At 50.5% G+C, this 17,227-nt stretch overlaps 2 protein-coding genes across 4 annotated transcripts; both read left to right on the top strand.

Moving 5' to 3' along the window:
• Positions 1–273: 273 nt before the first annotated feature.
• Positions 274–8,936, top strand: Rbm42 (RNA binding motif protein 42). Of its 3 annotated transcripts, none has more exons than XM_046448050.2 (10): positions 274–516; positions 757–901; positions 2,527–2,611; positions 2,716–2,790; positions 4,480–4,545; positions 4,646–4,800; positions 5,238–5,570; positions 5,828–5,945; positions 8,417–8,611; positions 8,704–8,936. In XM_046448050.2, exons 1-10 carry the CDS (start codon positions 389–391, stop codon positions 8,814–8,816), a joined length of 1,413 nt encoding a protein of 470 aa, XP_046304006.1. In that variant the 5' UTR covers positions 274–388; the 3' UTR covers positions 8,817–8,936. The 3 variants fall into 3 exon arrangements, with proteins under 3 accessions (XP_046304006.1, XP_046304005.1, XP_046304007.1); XM_046448049.2 differs by having other exon boundaries at positions 4,625–4,800; XM_046448051.2 differs by lacking the exon at positions 4,480–4,545.
• A 3,299-nt stretch (positions 8,937–12,235) lies between these two features.
• Positions 12,236–14,535, top strand: Etv2 (ETS variant transcription factor 2). The gene is made up of 6 exons (XM_046447927.1): positions 12,236–12,305; positions 12,406–12,480; positions 12,715–12,774; positions 13,024–13,485; positions 13,934–14,046; positions 14,335–14,535. Exons 1-6 carry the CDS (start codon positions 12,236–12,238, stop codon positions 14,533–14,535), a joined length of 981 nt encoding a protein of 326 aa, XP_046303883.1.
• Positions 14,536–17,227: the final 2,692 nt, after the last annotated feature.

The raw sequence follows: 17,227 nt of genomic DNA, 5'->3' as shown, positions 1-17,227 counted from the left end.
TGGCACGGGTGGGGCCTCCTAACTTTCCTGTATTCTCAAAGGTCCAGATTCCACATTAGGGCGGGACCAACTGACTTTGCTTGGTTCTCATTTGCCCGCGCTCCTCCTGGAAAGGGTGGCCGCCTCTCTTCACAGCTCTCCGATTGACCCAGATTCTTCCGTTAGTTCATCCTTTCGGCGCTCTGATTGGCTTTTATTCCTTCCTGGGGGTGTGGCCATATCTCATTGGCCCTTGCTCACGGACGTGAGGCGTCACGTCCTGGCGCTCGTCGCTTTCGCTGAACGTCATCGCAGGCGCCCATCCTGACGAAGCCAGAGAGTAGACGGCAGGAACCTCTGCGACCACTGAGCAGAAACAGTAGTAGCAGCGACAAGGACGGCTGCAGCAATGGCCGGGGCGATGCCAGCCCCGGGGCTCCCGGGTGCAGGAGGACCCGTGGTCCCGGGCCCTGGTGCCGGCATCCCGGGCAAGAGCGGCGAGGAACGCTTGAAGGAAATGGAGGCGGAGATGGCCCTGTAAGGCCCGCGAGAGGGGGTGATAAAAGCCATGCCAGAACTAGAGCTACTGAACCTTGGCGCCTCCAGGCTGCGATAGGCTCGAGATATAACTCTGTCATGGGGAAGTGGAATCTTCGGGGCGGAGGGGCGGGTAGTGAAATGGAGATGTTGTCAGGGATGAAGGCGCTGTCGCGATGTACCCAGCGTTCCAGAATTGGTGCGAGGACCTGATCTTTGGTGTCTGTTCTGCTCCCCTAGGTTTGAGCAGGAAGTTCTGGGGGCTCCAGTAACTGGAATCCCAACCGCTGTGCCTGCGGTGCCCACGGTCCCCACGGTCGAAGCGATGCAAGTCCCAGCAGCTCCTGTGATCCGCCCAATTATCGCGACCAACACATACCAGCAGGTAAGGCTGAGCTAAGGCGTGTAAGGCAGCAAGTGTGTGAACACAGATAGGTGTTGACGTTTTGGCTTGTGAATTTAATTAGCATGTCAAATATCTCAAGTGCCACGACGCACAATATTTGTTTTTTGGGGGAGCTTACATTTAGAGCATGTTAGCTAATAGAACTTTCTGCAATGATGGTTATGTTCGGTACTTATTTAAAATTTATATTTAAGTTAACTAATTCTTGTCAATCTCAGTCAAATTTCAAGGGCTTAGTAACTAGCTAAATATGACTAGTGGAAAGGGACTGTTAAAACTAAGCGGGCACAGTAATCCCATCATCTTGGAAGGAGGATCTAGAGTTCAAAACCTGTCTCTGCAAAAGTCAGGCACTAAGTGAGACCCTGTCTCTAAGTAAAATACAAAACAGGGCTGGAGATTTGGCTCAGTGGTTGAGTGGCCCTGAGTTCAATCCCCTGCACCCTCAAAACAACAATAAAAAACTAAGTAAACATCATTCATTCTGTGAAAGTCATCCATTCTGTCAAAGAACAATTACTGGTTGTCTTCTGTGTACCAGGCACTATTCTAGGCCTTGGACATTTAGCAGAGAACAAAACAAAACCAATCATTGCCTTTTTGGAATTTGTTTTACTAGGGAGAGAGAAGTCAAAGTGTGGTAAGAAAAGTAGTATTTTATTAGCCCAGAGAAGGCCTTTCTGAGAAGGTGACATTTATCAAAGATATAAAGGATAACAAGGGAGGGAACCATGCAGATATCTGGAGGAAGAGAACTGCTAGTGAAGTGAGTGATCATGTTCAGCAGAGAGATCAGTGACTAAAGTGGAATAGGCAGAGAGGTAAGTGGGAGGAGATAAAGACAGAGATGATTGATGCCAGATCTTGTAGGACCACGTGGTTTACCATGAGAATCTTGGCTTTGCCTAGCACGGTGGTACATGTCTGTAATCCCAGCAGCTATGAAGGCTGAGACTGGAGGATCACAGGTTCAAAGCCAGACTCAGCAACAGTGAGACACTAAGCAACTCAGTGAGACTCTATCTCTAAATAAAGTACAAAATAGGGCTGGGGGTGTGGCTCAGTGGTGGAGTGTCCCTGAGTTCAATCCCTGGCACCCACCCCACAGGAAGGGAAAAAAAAGAACCTGGGCTTTTACTCTGAGATGGGGAGCTGTTGGAGAATTTTAAGCAGAAAGATGATGTCGTTCAACTTAGGTATAACAAGGTGGCTCTGTATGTCTAGAGAATAGACTGTAGGAGAGAAGGGCAGAATGCAGGAAACTGAGGAAGAGGTTACTGTATAATCTAAGCAAGATAATAATGTTGGCCGGAACCAGGGTGGTGACATGGTAGATGCAGGGGACAGATTGGAAATAATTTTAGATAGTACCAAGTGCTGTGGAGAGTATGAAGCTGGGTGACGAAAGAAGTTGCTGCTAGAAGAAGCTTAAGACAGCTTTATCTAGCATGATTCTAAGAGCCTCCCTGAGGAGTGACATTTTAACTGAGAACTGACAGAGAGCCAGCCCCACACAGAACATGAAGGATGAAAGCCTTGGCTCCTAGAGTGGCCAGCCAGGGAGCACTAAGTCAGGCCTCTCACTCCAATCTCCTCCCCAACAGGTGCAGCAGACTCTGGAGGCCCGGGCAGCTGCTGCAGCCACAGTAGTTCCTCCCATGGTTGGTGGCCCTCCTTTTGTGGGCCCAGGTAAGTAAAGAATGGCAAAATAAAGGGGTCAGGAGATCAGACAGGGTAGCAAAAAGGGATGCCCATGACTCCTCCCTCCATCCTCATCTCTTCCCTCCCAACAGTTGGCTTTGGCCCTGCTGATCGGAGTCACCTGGACAGTCCAGAGGCTCGAGAAGCTATGTTCCTACGGCGAGCAGGTAAGTCAGGAGCCAGGACGCCCACATATATCCAGGCATAATTGTTTAGGCAGTTCAGCCCCTTGCCTGAATCACTGCTTTAAATCTTCTGCATTCATCCCCACCTGACATCATCATCTTTCTAAAGCACAAACCTTACTATGTACTTCCTTTCTGAGTTTCTCAAGTTAATTTGGTCCCTGCAAACCAACCCCCCTCTGTTACTCCCCAGCATTTAACACCTTACAACAAGCTATGCAGTTTACTTATTTTGGTGATTATCATCATCATCTTTTGCTTCTTCTAAAATGTCAGCTCCACAAGGGGAACAAGTCTTGGTACCTGTGGCACAGAAAGCATTACACACTATCTGTTGAGGGGATGAACAAGTCAAACATCAAGCTCCTCCTCCAGTAGTCAGACGCTATGTGGCCTGCTTCCTTGCAGAGAGAGATCCCCTCTGTTTCCCCAAGATCCCTGAACATTGCTGAGATGTTCCAGCCATGCTTTTGTTGCAGTCCCTTCTTTCCATTGCCTCTTGTAACTCAGCTGTGATCTTCCAACCTGTCCCCTCCACAGGCCACTCTACCATTTTCTACCTTTTGTTTTTCAGGTAACCCCTATGTTCATTGTCAGTTTTTGTGACATTATTTTTCATTTAGATATAAAATTTTGGTATGATCTCTGTTAAGTCAAGTTTGTTAATAATGTTTTCTAAATCTATTACACTTTTTTTTATATGACATGAAAAGTATTAATATTTCTTACTCTTTTTTGTTTTGGTACCAGGGATTGAACCCAGGGCACTCAACCACTGAGCTACATCCCCACCCCTTTTTTAGTATTTTATTTAGAGACAGGGTCTCACTAAGTTGCTTAGGGCCTCACTAAATTGCTGAGGGTGGCTTTGAACTTGAAATCTTCCTGCCTCTGTGTCCAAAGCTGACATTTCTTACCCTTTACTATGGTTTTGGCAAAAAAAAAAAAAAAAAAAAAGCATGGCTGACTTAATCACCTCCCGCTCCTTCCATCGCTACTGTGGCTCCCCCGTATCCTCAAAAAGACATCCGTGGCTTAGCCAAGAAGGCTGTGTTTAAAAGCTTGCTGATCCTTCAACCCTTGTCATGATGCTCTCCGGCCCTCCACTTCCTTATGACAATCCCATTAAACTGAAAAGGGAAAAAGGTATGCTTATAAAAGTTCTGCCTGCCAGTAACAGTTCCACTCAACTCTTGGCCTAACTCTTCATTATCCTTTAAGTCTCAACTCACAGGTCTCTTTCTCCAAGAAACCTCTAATCTAGTCTAGGCTGGTTCAAAGGGCTCGTCTGGACTCTTGACAGCTCCCTGGCCTTCCCTCTCTTATCCCTGATCCCTCCACCTGAGCATTCCCTCATTTCAGCCCTGACCATTCTGGGCTATCAGTCTCTAGTGATGCATCTGTTCTCTCCTACTTTGAAACAGGAGCTCCCTGAGAACTCTTGGTCTATTAGTGGGTCCTTAGCACTGCCCACCACAGGGCTGGGGCCCACAAGAGATCCTTGTGGATACATTTTTGCTGAATGAACCCATGGAAAAACCTTCATATCTTCCAGAAGAGTCCCCAGACTCTTCTCCAGGATTTCTTGGATGCTGAGAGTACTCTCACACACACCTTGCCCCAGTTGCCCCTGTCCCCCATGACACACACCCCCATCTCTCTTTCCCACAGCTGTGGCCCCTCAGAGGGCCCCTATCCTGCGTCCGGCCTTCGTCCCCCACGTGCTACAGAGAGCAGGTGAGGGGGCCAGGGTCATCATCCCTGCCACACAGCTTTTCCCCCAAGCCCTCCAACTCCCCCACTAACACCCTGACAGATTCTGCTCTCTCTCCCGCAGCTGGTGCTCCCCGTCCAATGGCCCTGCGGCCCCCTCACCAGGCCCTTGTAGGACCCCCTCTTCCTGGGCCCCCTGGACCACCTATGATGCTGCCACCAATGGCTCGGGCCCCAGGACCCCCCCTGGGCTCTATGGCTGCTCTGAGGCCTCCCCTGGTAAGTGTGGACAGGGAACTAATATCAGAGGTGCAGTGGGCAGGGATACCCTCGATCCTGACCCCATGTGAAAGGTCTAAGTTTGCCTGGCTTCATTTCTTTGACTTTCTCTCTTAATCTTTGTTTGCCTCTGTCTTTCTCTGGTTTTTTTCCATGGCCAAACCTTTTTGAAGAGTAGAGAGAAACAGGCTGAGGGTCTATTTCTGTCTCTGTCTCTATTTTTCCTCTGATGTCCGTGTTTTTGTGTCTCGATGTTTTTACCTATGTCTGCCTGTCTCTTCCTCTCTGCTTATTTTTCTCCATTTCTGTCTGAGTAGAGACTTCCCTTTTTTGCCTGCTCTCTGGCTTTAGGGCCTTACTTTGTTGTGTGGGATGGGAATGGAAGTAAGATACAGATCTGTGATCTGACCCCCCTCATGCCCTCCTCTTGCTCACAGGAAGAGCCAGCAGCACCCCGAGAGCTGGGCCTAGGCCTGGGATTGGGCCTGAAAGAGAAGGAAGAAGCAGTGGTGGCGGCAGCAGCTGGGCTGGAAGAGGCTAGTGCAGCAGTGGCTGTGGGTGCAGGAGGTGCTCCAGCTGGCCCTGCAGTCATTGGGCCCAGCCTACCACTGGCCCTGGCCATGCCATTGCCGGAACCTGAGCCCCTGCCCCTCCCACTGGAGGTGGTACGTGGCCTGCTGCCCCCACTGCGCATTCCTGAGCTCCTGTCCTTGCGTCCACGACCCAGGCCCCCTCGGCCTGAGCCACCTCCTGGCCTTATGGCTCTTGAGGTAAGCAGAGAGCATAACAACAAGGGGACAGAAAGGGCTAGGAGGATAGGCAGAAGCCCATTAGTTTTCACACACAGGAAAACACGTAGTCCTCTCTCCAGAGGGTAGGAGGACTCTGGGAAAAGGGAGGTAGACCCAAGTATTCCATACCTAGAATCGTATCCAGTCCTGTAACTGGAGGCAGGACAGCTGGGGGCAAAGCAGAGTAGGACACTCTAACACCAAGCCCTTGGTACCTCACCCCCTTTCCTCTGCAGGTCCCAGAACCCTTGGGTGAAGACAAGAAGAAAGGGAAGCCAGAGAAATTGAAACGCTGCATTCGCACAGCAGCTGGGAGTAGCTGGGAGGACCCCAGCCTACTGGAGTGGGATGCAGGTAAGTGGCTAAAGCATGAGTGTTGATCAACCAGGGACAGGCCATGCTGCCTCTTTGGGCTGTAGGCAGGGAAGGGGAGCCAGATAATTCCACAGCTCTTTGTAGTTAACCCAGACTGAGGCTCTGAGGGGCAGGTCCCTCCCCAACCACAGTCCAGAACTTGGTGGGGGTGATAGATACCTAGGGCCTTCTGGCCCCTGTTTTTACTCATGACAGACCTGCCATGCTAAAAGTCAAAAAAGAGCATTCTTTTTTCCCCAACTTTTTATGAAAAAAATTTTAAGTACAGAATGACATGAATGATTTATCTACCACCTAGATTCCAGTTAACATTTTGCTACATTCACTTTACTCCTGTGTATGTATATTTTTTGTTGTTGATTTGCAGTGCTGGGGATGGAACCCTCACACATGCTGGGCAAGTGCTCTACCACTGAGCTACCCCAGCCCCTTGTCTTTTTCTCAGTCATTTGAAGCAAATTATAAGTGAAGTTATTCCATCATTTCTAAATATCTTAGTATTCATCTTCTTCTAAGACCCTTGCTTTCATATCATAATACCATTACCTAAGAAAAGTAACAGTAATTTCATGACATCTTATAGCCAATTTGTATTCATATATCCCCAGTTTTCTCAAAACATTCTTACAGCTATTTCTCCCAAGCCAGGATACATGTAGTTTTATGTCTCTACATTATATTTTTTTTGTTTTGTTCTGTTTAAATAGGGCTTAGAGGGCTGAGGAGGCACAGCTCAGTGGTAGAGCAATTGCCTGTCATACAGGGTCTTGTGTTCCATCCCCAGCAACCCTAAATAAATAAATTATAGATAATCTGGGCTAAGCACAGTTAGATCCTGGGATTCACTTGACCAAGTCTCAAACCCAGGAGAAATGAGTGCTCATTCATATAAAATAAGGCCTGGGAGGCATGGTGGGGTAGAAGTCAGTGGCATGTCTAGGTTTCAACCAGCACCCTGCCCACTGGCCCAGGTGGTAGCTATAGATCCAGCTGGGCAAGTGAAGCTTTAGGGGGTACCTCTGCTTGCTGAGCCCCTTGTGAACCTTTCCCTTTCCCTGGATTGTCACCCTTAGCAGCAAGAGTGATTAGAGAGTGGTGGGAAGAGGCCTGTCCACGGAGATGCTTTGGCTGGGAGGGGAAGCCAGCCTGCATACTGACTGGCCTCAGGAGGCACCTCTGCAGCCACGTATTAACTTTCAATGCGAATGGTCTTCCTCCCACCTCTTTGGGTTTGGTTTGGTTTGGTTTGGGGGGGTTGGTTGGTTGGTTGGTTTGGGGTTTTGTTTGTTTTTCTTTTTGTCTTTTGAGACAGGGTCTTGCTGAGTTGCTGAGGCTGACTTTGAAATTGTAATGCTCCTGCCTCAGCCTCCCAAGCTGTTGGGATCACAGGCATGCTCCACCTCCTTGTGTTATGTATAATTTTTTCAAGTGTCCAGGCCAAATGTCTTAGAAGCTTCTACCCTCTTAGTTTGTCAGATTGTTTCCTCCTGGGATGGCCTAGCTTGTTCTCAAAGTGTCCTTAACCATCACAGAAGCCTGGGGCAATCATAGCAATAGCTGAGGAAGAAAATAAACTTACCTCCCACCCAGTCCTTGACTTTTGCCTCCTATCCTGGGACAATATACCTGCCCCAGGTCAGGGCCAAGCAGCCTTGACCCAGATGGGTCCAGTGTTGGTTTGGGACCCTAGATCTGAGACCTTGGTAGTTAGCCTTTCAAGCCTCATTTTCCTATCTCCAAAAAGAAAATAATGATATGTGCTTTCTGGGGATAGTGATTCATTGGGGTAGAGCATGATCAGTCTAGGCTCAGGCCTAGGATATTGCCCAGGGATAGTCCCAAGAGTGGCAGCTGAGATCAGCTTTGGAGAAAGTCACACAGTTTCTAATTTCAAGGTAGAATTAGAGCAGCCTCTGCATAGCTGAAGAAAGGTGAAGCCTGTGGTGCTGAGGTGCCATGGTGGGAGGCTGGTGAGTGTCGGGCCCAGGGGACATCCTTGGAGAGGTGTCCAGAAGACCAAGGAACAACAGGGTCTCAGAGGGAAGGCCAGGACCAGGTCAGAATTCAGGGCTTCTTCATAGGAATGTGTGACAGTCCTGGGTGAGAAAAAGCAATACAGTTAGAGGTTAAAAGTGAGGACCCTGGAGCCAGATGCCAGAGCTCATGTCCCATCTGCCACCTTCTAGTTGTGTAAGTTTGAAGCCGCTTGACCTCTCTGTGCCTCAGTGTGAAAGGGCTGTTGGGAGCATCAGATATGTAAACCCCCCAGGGTACTTGGCACAGGGTAAATACTACAAAGATGTTGGCTGTTATCACCAAGGATCCCAGGGTAGAGACTTTGGGAATAGAGGAAAGAGAGCTTAAGGATGCATCAGAGAAGATGGGGTCATTAAAATAGGGTGGACAGGGGCCAGCATCTGCTTCCTCTGACTTCTCTCTCCCAACCCCAGATGACTTCCGGATCTTCTGCGGGGATTTGGGCAATGAGGTGAATGATGACATCTTGGCACGTGCCTTCAGCCGCTTCCCATCCTTCCTTAAGGCTAAGGTGATCCGTGACAAGCGCACAGGCAAGACCAAGGGCTATGGCTTTGTCAGCTTCAAGGACCCAAGTGACTATGTGCGCGCCATGCGTGAGATGAATGGTGGGTGAGGCTTTCCCTAGGGGCAGTGGGTATGGCAGGCATCTGGCCTAAGCCTTACCCCAAGCCTGACCTTAAGTCCTCCTGTCCCACAGGGAAATACGTGGGCTCACGCCCCATCAAGCTTCGTAAGAGCATGTGGAAGGACCGGAACCTGGATGTGGTCCGCAAGAAGCAGAAGGAAAAGAAGAAGTTGGGACTGAGATAGGGTCTGTGGCTGGGCACCCGCTCCCATCCGGCCGGGCGCTGTCTCCTCCCCAGAGGAGAACCCTCAACTATCCACACACTTGCCCCAAAACCAGTTTCAATAAATTTACGTTCATTTCCATCCCTGGCTGTGCTTGGAAGAACTCTTTGGGTACCAGGCTTTTCCCTCACCTAAGAATGTGAGTAGCCTTGAAGTTTTACCCAGGCAGACATCCAGATGAGCATTTTGAGCCCCTACTATGTGCCCATTACCTCCACTTAAAACCTCTTAAGTGCATACTGAGTGCCGCCTATTCCAGAGCAGGAAGGAAAGCTTTGGGAAGGTAACAGCCAAACTGAGGCTCAGATTTCAGATTAGTTTCCACACACCAGCCTGTGTTATCAGCATCAAGATAGGAGGTCTCCTAGACCTTACCTTCTGGAGCTCACAGCCTTTAGGCTTTAAGCAGTCAGCAAACTCTCATCAAGGACCTGGATGATGCTGGGTGACAGCATCATTAGCAGTGACAAACGACAAACAGTCCTGTATCCTGCTTCCTCAGAGTTCATGGTTCAGTGTCAGAGAGTAGGCCCAGACTGGCCAGGGCCAGCAGGGGGGATCCCTGGGTGTTTACCTGGGGGTCAGGGAGACCTTCCTAAAGAACTGTCCACTCAGGTTTTCTTCCTGCCATTCTTACTCTGGTTCGCTGTTTAGTTTCTTCACTCTGCCATATGTCAGCCAACTTGTCTTGCGTGGGTCTCTCAGTGCCCTCTGTTTCTTGTCTCTAGATATCTGTATCTCTTGAGTCTTTTTCCTTCTTGGAGCTTGCCTCCACCTGCTGAAGAGGTGTCCAAGCAGGACCTTGAGCACCAGGCTAAGAGCTTAGGCTTTACCCTAAAGGCAGCAGAGAACCCGAGAAGCTGGGACAAAGTTCAGGCAGCAAGCAGGAACTGACTGGCATCACATACTATGGGTTTAGAAAACCAAGGGACCACCACTGAGCACTGGAGGTCTGGAAGGAGGTTAGGGTAGGTTCTAAGGGGCTTGCAGGGTTAGACTGCGGGAAAGGAATGAAAATCTCCCAGGGATGCAGCCATAGAGTCCTGGGCTAGGGGGTAACTCAGGGAAGGACTGGGGCTGGGGGCTGGGAGCAGCAATACCAAGGCCTCTCAGGAAGGAGATCACCCAGGAGAGGTATCAAATTTCTTCTGTTCCTGTCTTCCCCTCTCTTACTGCCCGCTCTCTGACGTCATATTTTCCAGTCTGGTCTGAGAGGTGAGGGCCTCCCTCCTTGGCAGGAAGTGCCCTTAGCCCCCTGCCACCTGGGCTGGACCTCCCAGTTCCAGGACCCTCAAACCCCTTTTCCCTATCACTAGCCCTTCCTATCCCTGATCTGCTTACTGCAACCTCTGGGACAGGAAGGACATGGAAAGAGAGAGTGATTCCGGAAAGAAGGGTTGTTAAAGTAAGCACAGGAGTATTGTCAAGGAACCAGAGAGATATGCACAGAGATGGAGAGGAAGAGCAGGCAAAGATACAGAGATGGAGGGAGAGGGGAAAGCTCAGGCAGAGTGATAAGAACTATTAGAGACTGCAATGAGAAGGGAGGTGGGGAGAAAACTCCAAGAGATGGAGAAGATGGGAACACTCAGAGAAGGGAGGGAGCAAGACTTGTCTGAGATACTGAGTGACAAGACCTCACTGGATTCAGTCCTGGTGCAACAGAGACCCACAGCTAAGGACACCAACCAGGGGAGAAGCACATGGAGACAGACAGGAAAGAGGCCAAAATTCAGGGAAAGGAGGCCAGGACTCCCTTCAGATACATGGAGTGAATGGATGGAGTTATACCCCAGGGCTCAATGGATTGCTCCCACTGGGTTCTAATCCCAGTTCCAAGTGACTCTCCCTCTTGAGGTCAGTTTCCCTTCTGTAAAATGAACAGGAAAGCAGTGCTCTCCACACAACTCCTACCTCCAGAATGGCAAATATTTTATGAAGCTGAATGAATATTGGTAACTCCATATTAAAAAAGATTCTTTCTAGCAGTAAATATTTACTTATTTGTATAGGCGGTCTGGCACAAACACAGTATCTAAGGCCAGGTTACCTGAGTTTAGGGTTGCCAGAGAGCAAATAGCAATATGGAATACCTACTTATGAATTTCAGATAAACATGTTCATGTGTATTAATTTTTTTAAGCAAGTTACAGGCATTATAGCTCTTCAACCCTGAATATCTGTGTTTATTTCTTCACAGAGACATCTTTCATAAAATGTCATCCTCACTTCTAATAACTCCATGTGATATCTCATTGAATTTATACTCAAAATCTTCCAGTTTCAAACTTAGAGCATGGAAGTACATGGGCTTTGGAAAGAGAAGTGGGAGGATGTCTGCCTCAATTTCCTCCTTCATAAAACAGGGACAAACAGTATCTACCTCATAAAATGGACCTTCATTAAATGAAGGACCTTTGCACGTGATTCTCTGGCATATAAAATACAACGGGCCTTCACTTAAGGTTAGCTATTGTTATTACTAGCGATTATCATTAAAGTTGTTGATGTTACTATTCTTATGATTGACACTCCTGGGGAGCAGCTCCAGGATGCCCTCCCCCGCTGAGCCTGTTGGGGGGGTGGGATTTGGGGGATTCGGATTCAGGTTCTCCTCCTTCCACCCCACCCCAACCCACATTCACCCTGCCAATTGTGACGTCAGCTGGGAAGGGGGTATCTGGCCGGAAATCCCTCTTCCTGTTGCAGATAAGCCCGGTGCAGCCCAGCTGACCCCAGGTCCTCCTCCCCCACCACCTCACGTGTCGCAGGATCAAATCCCCAAGTCTGAGCACCTCTCCACTAAGCCCCTCGCCCCGCCCTCATCACCCCGTAAACACCTCTCTGATGGGACTTGCCCAACCCGCTGTCCCCCAAAAGCTCTCGTCCAAGCTCAAAACGCCCACCCTGGCAATGAAACAGCTTCAGAGCCAGTGGCATCCCTGAGGCCGGGGGCGCCACGCGGCCCCGCCCCAACCCCTGCAACCTGACCCAAGCTGCGACCCCCTGCTCTGACGTCGCGGAAAATTCCCCCCTGCCCAGGCTCCCGAGGGAGGGGGTGCATGGTATGAAATGGAGCTGAGACCCCCGGTTGCGGGCAGAGGAACCCACCAGAGGTGAGCCACGAACTGGGGACTGGATGGATGCCTGGGTGTCTGGGTTAGGGAGGGACCCGGGTTTCTAGATTCCCGAGAAGTACGGGGCCTGGATTCCTGGGCCTCGGTGACAAAAAGGACTTAAGACTCCTATAGAAGGAAGGAACAAAAGCTGGATCCTGGGTCTGAGGGAGGCAAGGGCAGGGGCCCATATTCCAGGGTCCCTAAGGGTCCTCCTTTGCCCATTGCACTTTTCCCTACCCAGAATATTCAGAAGGAGCATCCATGGACTTGTGGAATGGGGATGAAGCATCACCACAGGAAGTGCCTCCGGGGAACCAGCTGTCAGGGTTGGGTAGGCGGCTGGGACTGAGACACTGTGTGTGGGAAGGGTGCGAGGGTAAGGGCCTCTGCTGACTCCTGACCGGCCTTGACATCCTTCTTGTCTGCAGAAGGCGCTGAATTTGGCTTCTATTTCCCTGAACTGGCACTCCGAGGAGAAGCGCCGACAGCGGAGACATGCTGGAAAGGTTCGCTCCCTGGTTGGGAGCCCTGTGTCCTGGAGGAGGAAGGCTGGGTTCCTAGGACTAAGGGAAGAGGGGGCACTCCCGGACTCCCGAGGTCAAAGAAAGAGAGGGTCCTGAGTCCTGAGTGAATAACTCCCAACCCCTGACATGTAAAGACCAGTGGATGGGTGGGTGGTTGAAGAGGTCTCCAAATCTTCCGCCCTTTCTTGAACTCGGCTGCGATCTAATCCCTCACAGGATTTCCAGAGCTGGACTGGAGCCCCTCCTTAGCACATCCAGAAGCTTCATGGGGGGCAGGTGAGTGTATGCAGAGGGGCGATGGGAGAAGGGGTCCGAAGGTGCTGGGTCTGGAGGTTTAGAATCCCCCTCCCCATTCTTTTAAGCGGATCGGGGCTAGGACTGGAGATGCCTGCATCCTCAAGGTGGCATGGTCTTGATCGGGGGATCCTGGACAGGAGGCACCAGGAGTGACAGCTAGAACTCTCAAGGGGTCAGGGTACCAGGACCCCTGAGCTCCCCTCACTTGTGGTCTGTACCTCCTCACAGAGCCAGCCCCTCAGGCCCTTGCGTGGTCAGGAGACTGGGCAGACCTGTCCCGCACCACCTGCACTGCCTCGGACCCTTGGAACCACGCCTCCCAGATCCTGGGCCCCGCCCCTGGTCCTGTCCCCTTCACTGGTTCCGAAGGGACGGTGGGCCAGAACTGTGACACCACGTGGTCGCACGTCCAGGCTGCCAGAAACACCATCAGCTGGGACTGTTCTGTGGGCTCCCACGGCGCCACCTACTGGGGCAATGGCCTCAGCGGGGAACCGCGCGCGGACTGTGCCGTTTCGTGGAGTGGGCCTGTGGGTTCGAACTGTGCCACCTCGTGGGATCCGGGGCTGCATGCAGACTGCAGCATCTCTTCGAAGGGATACCAGAGTTCAGCTGTCACCACTCCCTCCGAACAGAGTCAGCAGTCTGACCGGGATGCCTTGGCTCGTTACCCCAAAACTAACCACCGAGGTGAGAGGTCCTGGAAGACTGAAGAGGTAGCGAAGCCAGAGTAACGTGGCTGTGCCGGGGCACCTAAGGGGGCAGACCCAGGAAACTGGCAGTGAAAGGAGGGATTTAGGTACCGAGAACTCGAGGGGAGGGCCGAGAGGACTAAGACTCTGATCTTTTAAAGACCAAGGGGACGAGGATCCAGGCTCCTGGATTATATCAGAGGAAAGAGATAAGGATTTGGACGCCCGAATCTCCAGGATGGAAAGGCCAAACTCCTAAATCTCCTAGATGGGGACTCTGGACCTCTGGGTCTCTGAGGCTGACACTTGATTCCTTTATATGGAGGGGTCTGAATTCAAGGATCCCCAAGGAGGGGACATTTGGACTCCTGGTGGAGTCTTAGATCATCCAAAACGCGTGGTCTGGGGCTAAGAAGCCTGAGTGTTCACCTGCCTTCCCCCCTCAGGTCCCATTCAGCTGTGGCAGTTCCTCCTGGAGCTGCTCCACGACCAGGCGCGTAGCAGCTGCATCCGCTGGACTGGCAACAGCCGCGAGTTCCAGCTGTGCGACCCCAAAGAGGTAGGGCAGCTCCCCTACCCCGCTAGCCCGCCAAACCCCGGGTCGACTCTAATCTAACCTAATCCTGCCGTTCACTGTGCCTAATCCTCGGCCCCGCCCCCACCTCCGCCCTCTCTAGACCGGGTTTAAAACGAGTCCGGGTTCCAGCCTCAACCAACCCCATTCAATCCACCTAGGCGGTGCCAGACCCTCGTCCAAACCACCCGAGCGGGGTCCCCAAGTCCGCTCCCCCATCCTGTCTCGGCCCCGCCCCACCCGTCCCCTGACGAAGTCCCCCCTCCGACCTAGGTGGCCCGGCTGTGGGGCGAGCGCAAGAGGAAGCCCGGCATGAATTATGAGAAGCTGAGCCGAGGTCTACGCTACTACTACCGCCGCGACATCGTGCGTAAGAGCGGTGGGCGCAAGTACACGTACCGCTTCGGGGGCCGAGTGCCCGGTATACCCTGTCGGGACTGCTCCGAGGACAGTCAAGGAACAGAGATCCAATAAAAATATCCGCTCAAACCTCCTAGCGCGTGCTTGTCTGTGTCCTTCCCACGACACTGACTAGACCCGCCAGAAAGCCTAAGTGTGCACCCCCACACTTAGGAGTTTGGCCTCCCCACTTCGGAGTTTTCAAGCGTCGGATCCTCATCTCACATCATCCTGGGTCCCCATCCCTTTGGCCCCTAGATTACCAGGGTCTAGGTATTCCCCTCCTTTTTTTCTTTTTTTTTTTTTCTTAATATGTATTTTTAGTAGTAGTTGGATACAATACCTTTATTTTAATTATCCGTTTAGCCCCAATACCCGCCCCTTCTTTTGAGAGCTCTTAGCTCCTAAGCACTACCCCTCTGCTACAGTCCCCCTTAGGCCATAGGCCCTCCTTACCAATATACCTTGGTTCCTCCTGCAGCCTAAACACAGCTCACCTCAACGATTAATTTTGGAGTTAAGAAGCCACCCACTTTTCCAGCTGCAAGATCCCAAGACACAACCCTGACTTTGAGAACCAGATCTAATTTAGGGAATCAGTTGTGTGCCCACCCTGTTGGGACATACAAAAGAATCCAACCTAGTATCCACAAGGTCTACTGTGTGTCTGCCATGGGCAGGGACTTTCAAAGGAATCAGACCTGATACAGTGTATCAGTCAGCTTTTTCACTGCTGTGATTAAAAGACTTGACAAGAACAATTGTAGAGGGGGAAAAGTTTATTTGGGGGCTCATGATTTCAGAGGTCTCAATCCATAGACAGAGTCTCTATTCCTCAGGTCTCCAGGTGAGGCAGAACATCATGGCAGAAGAGTGTGACAAAGGGAGTCAGCTCACATGATGATCAGAGACAGACTCCACTCCCCCCATACACAATATACCCCAAGCAACATCCCCAATGCCATCTTCTCCAGCCATACCCTACCCTACCCACCTTCAGTTATCACTCAGTTAATCCCTATCAAGGAATTGGGTTAAGGCTGATTGGGTTAAAGCTCTCACAAACTAATCATTTCTCCTCTGAACTCTCTTGCATTGTCTCACATGTGAGCTTTTGGGGAACACCTCACATCCAAACCATAGCATAAGGCTTGAATATGGTTTGTTCTCCCAATATATGTGGGAATTTAATTCCCAAAGTCTTACATTAATGGTATTAGGAGAGTAAAAATTATGGTGTTTAGAGGTGGCCAGTTTGGGAATTGATTAGATTAGATAAGGTCCTTATAGCAGAACCCCCACAATTGAATCCTGTGGCTTTATGAAGAAAAGGAGACACAGACAGGAGTAGGTCAGGTGCTGCCACTTGGGAACCGAGCGCCCCTTAGCTTTGAGTGATGAGAGTGTGGAGCTGTGGCAAGCCAGCCATGGGCTGTGTGTATGAACTATGAGCATTGAGTGCACAGGGTGGACTGAACCGATTTGCTCTTCTGTCTGGGCAGGTGACTTATGGTCTTTTCTCCTGCTCTGCCCAAGATCCCCACACAGCCTCTGAGATGGGCGTGGCCTTCCTAGATGTCAGTCAACCTGCTGACAGCAAGATGTCAGGAAGCTAGACTCAACCCCCTGAAACCTGACCCCTTGCCTCATTTGAATGGCTTCTCCCCAGTAAAAGAGTTCAGCATGTGCTCCTGGCTCTTTCTTGCCTGCCTTGACCCCTTTTGGGAGCTGCGGCTAAGGAGCAGTCACTGAACCCAAAGAAAAGTTACTTTCTGTATCTATGTCTTTATTTACTCTCCAAATTCACTTGGAGTAACTCTGACCAGTTTAGTTGTGTGATGCGACAGGAGTGTTCCCTGTCTCTCATGCTATGGGCTGCCTCAAAACCCTGTCCCCCCCACAAAAAAAAAAAGGCTGGGGATATACTCAATAGTAGAGCACCCCTGGGTTCAATGTCCAGTATCACAAAACAAAACACCTGCCAACAAGAAGGTCATTCATCATAAAGGATATAGTCAATGGGAAGCCCTGGACAGAGCCTGAGCTATGCTGTTTGGATCGTATATCTCTAGAATGGCGAGCCAAAGTAAAACTCTTCATAAATTATGCTACCTCGGGTACTTCCTTATAGTAATGAAAATCTGATTAACACAAGACCCAATTATAGAAGTTCATTGGCCGTGTACCCTTGAAGATAAGACTCAGACTACAAAAAGGATTTACTTAATGCCTTCCCAGTGCTAGGGATCATCAAGGAATTAGACTTAATGTTTGCCTCCCCCAACACCAAAGGTACTCTGATTTCCTGTTCCAAGTTGGAAAACAGAGAACCAAGACCTAGACCCTAATGAGAGCTTACTGGGAATTTACTGAGAACCCATCCCTTCTGAGAACTCTAAGCCCCTACAGAGAACCTACTGTATAGTCCTCCTGCGTGATAGTGGGGATATACCATCAAAACATCCCTGAACCCTGCCCTCAGGAAGCTCACAGTGCTCCAGGAAGACAGATCCCAGACCCATCATCAGATAGGGACATACCAGAATGGTCAGGGCTGGGATGAAGCACTCCAGAGGAATACGAGAGCCCAAAAGGAGGCAACTGACCCACCCAGGAGCAGGGGAGACAGGGAAGACTTTCTGGAGGAAGAAACAAGTGATTTGAGAAGTAGGTGGGCAAAGAATGTTTCAGGCAGAATAAACAGCAAGAGCAAAGGCTCAGAGGTGGAAAATCTCACAGCACCATTCAATAATACCGGTGTGGCTAG

Source organism: Marmota monax, unplaced genomic scaffold, assembly GCF_021218885.2.
Source record: "Marmota monax isolate L192 unplaced genomic scaffold, Marmota_monax_Labrador192_F-V1.1 WCK01_AAM20220418_F8-fsc00101, whole genome shotgun sequence".
NCBI classification, from domain to species: Eukaryota; Metazoa; Chordata; class Mammalia; order Rodentia; family Sciuridae; genus Marmota; species Marmota monax.
The sequence above is the reverse complement of the archived record's forward strand: the minus strand, read 5'-3'. Positions and strand labels throughout refer to the sequence as shown.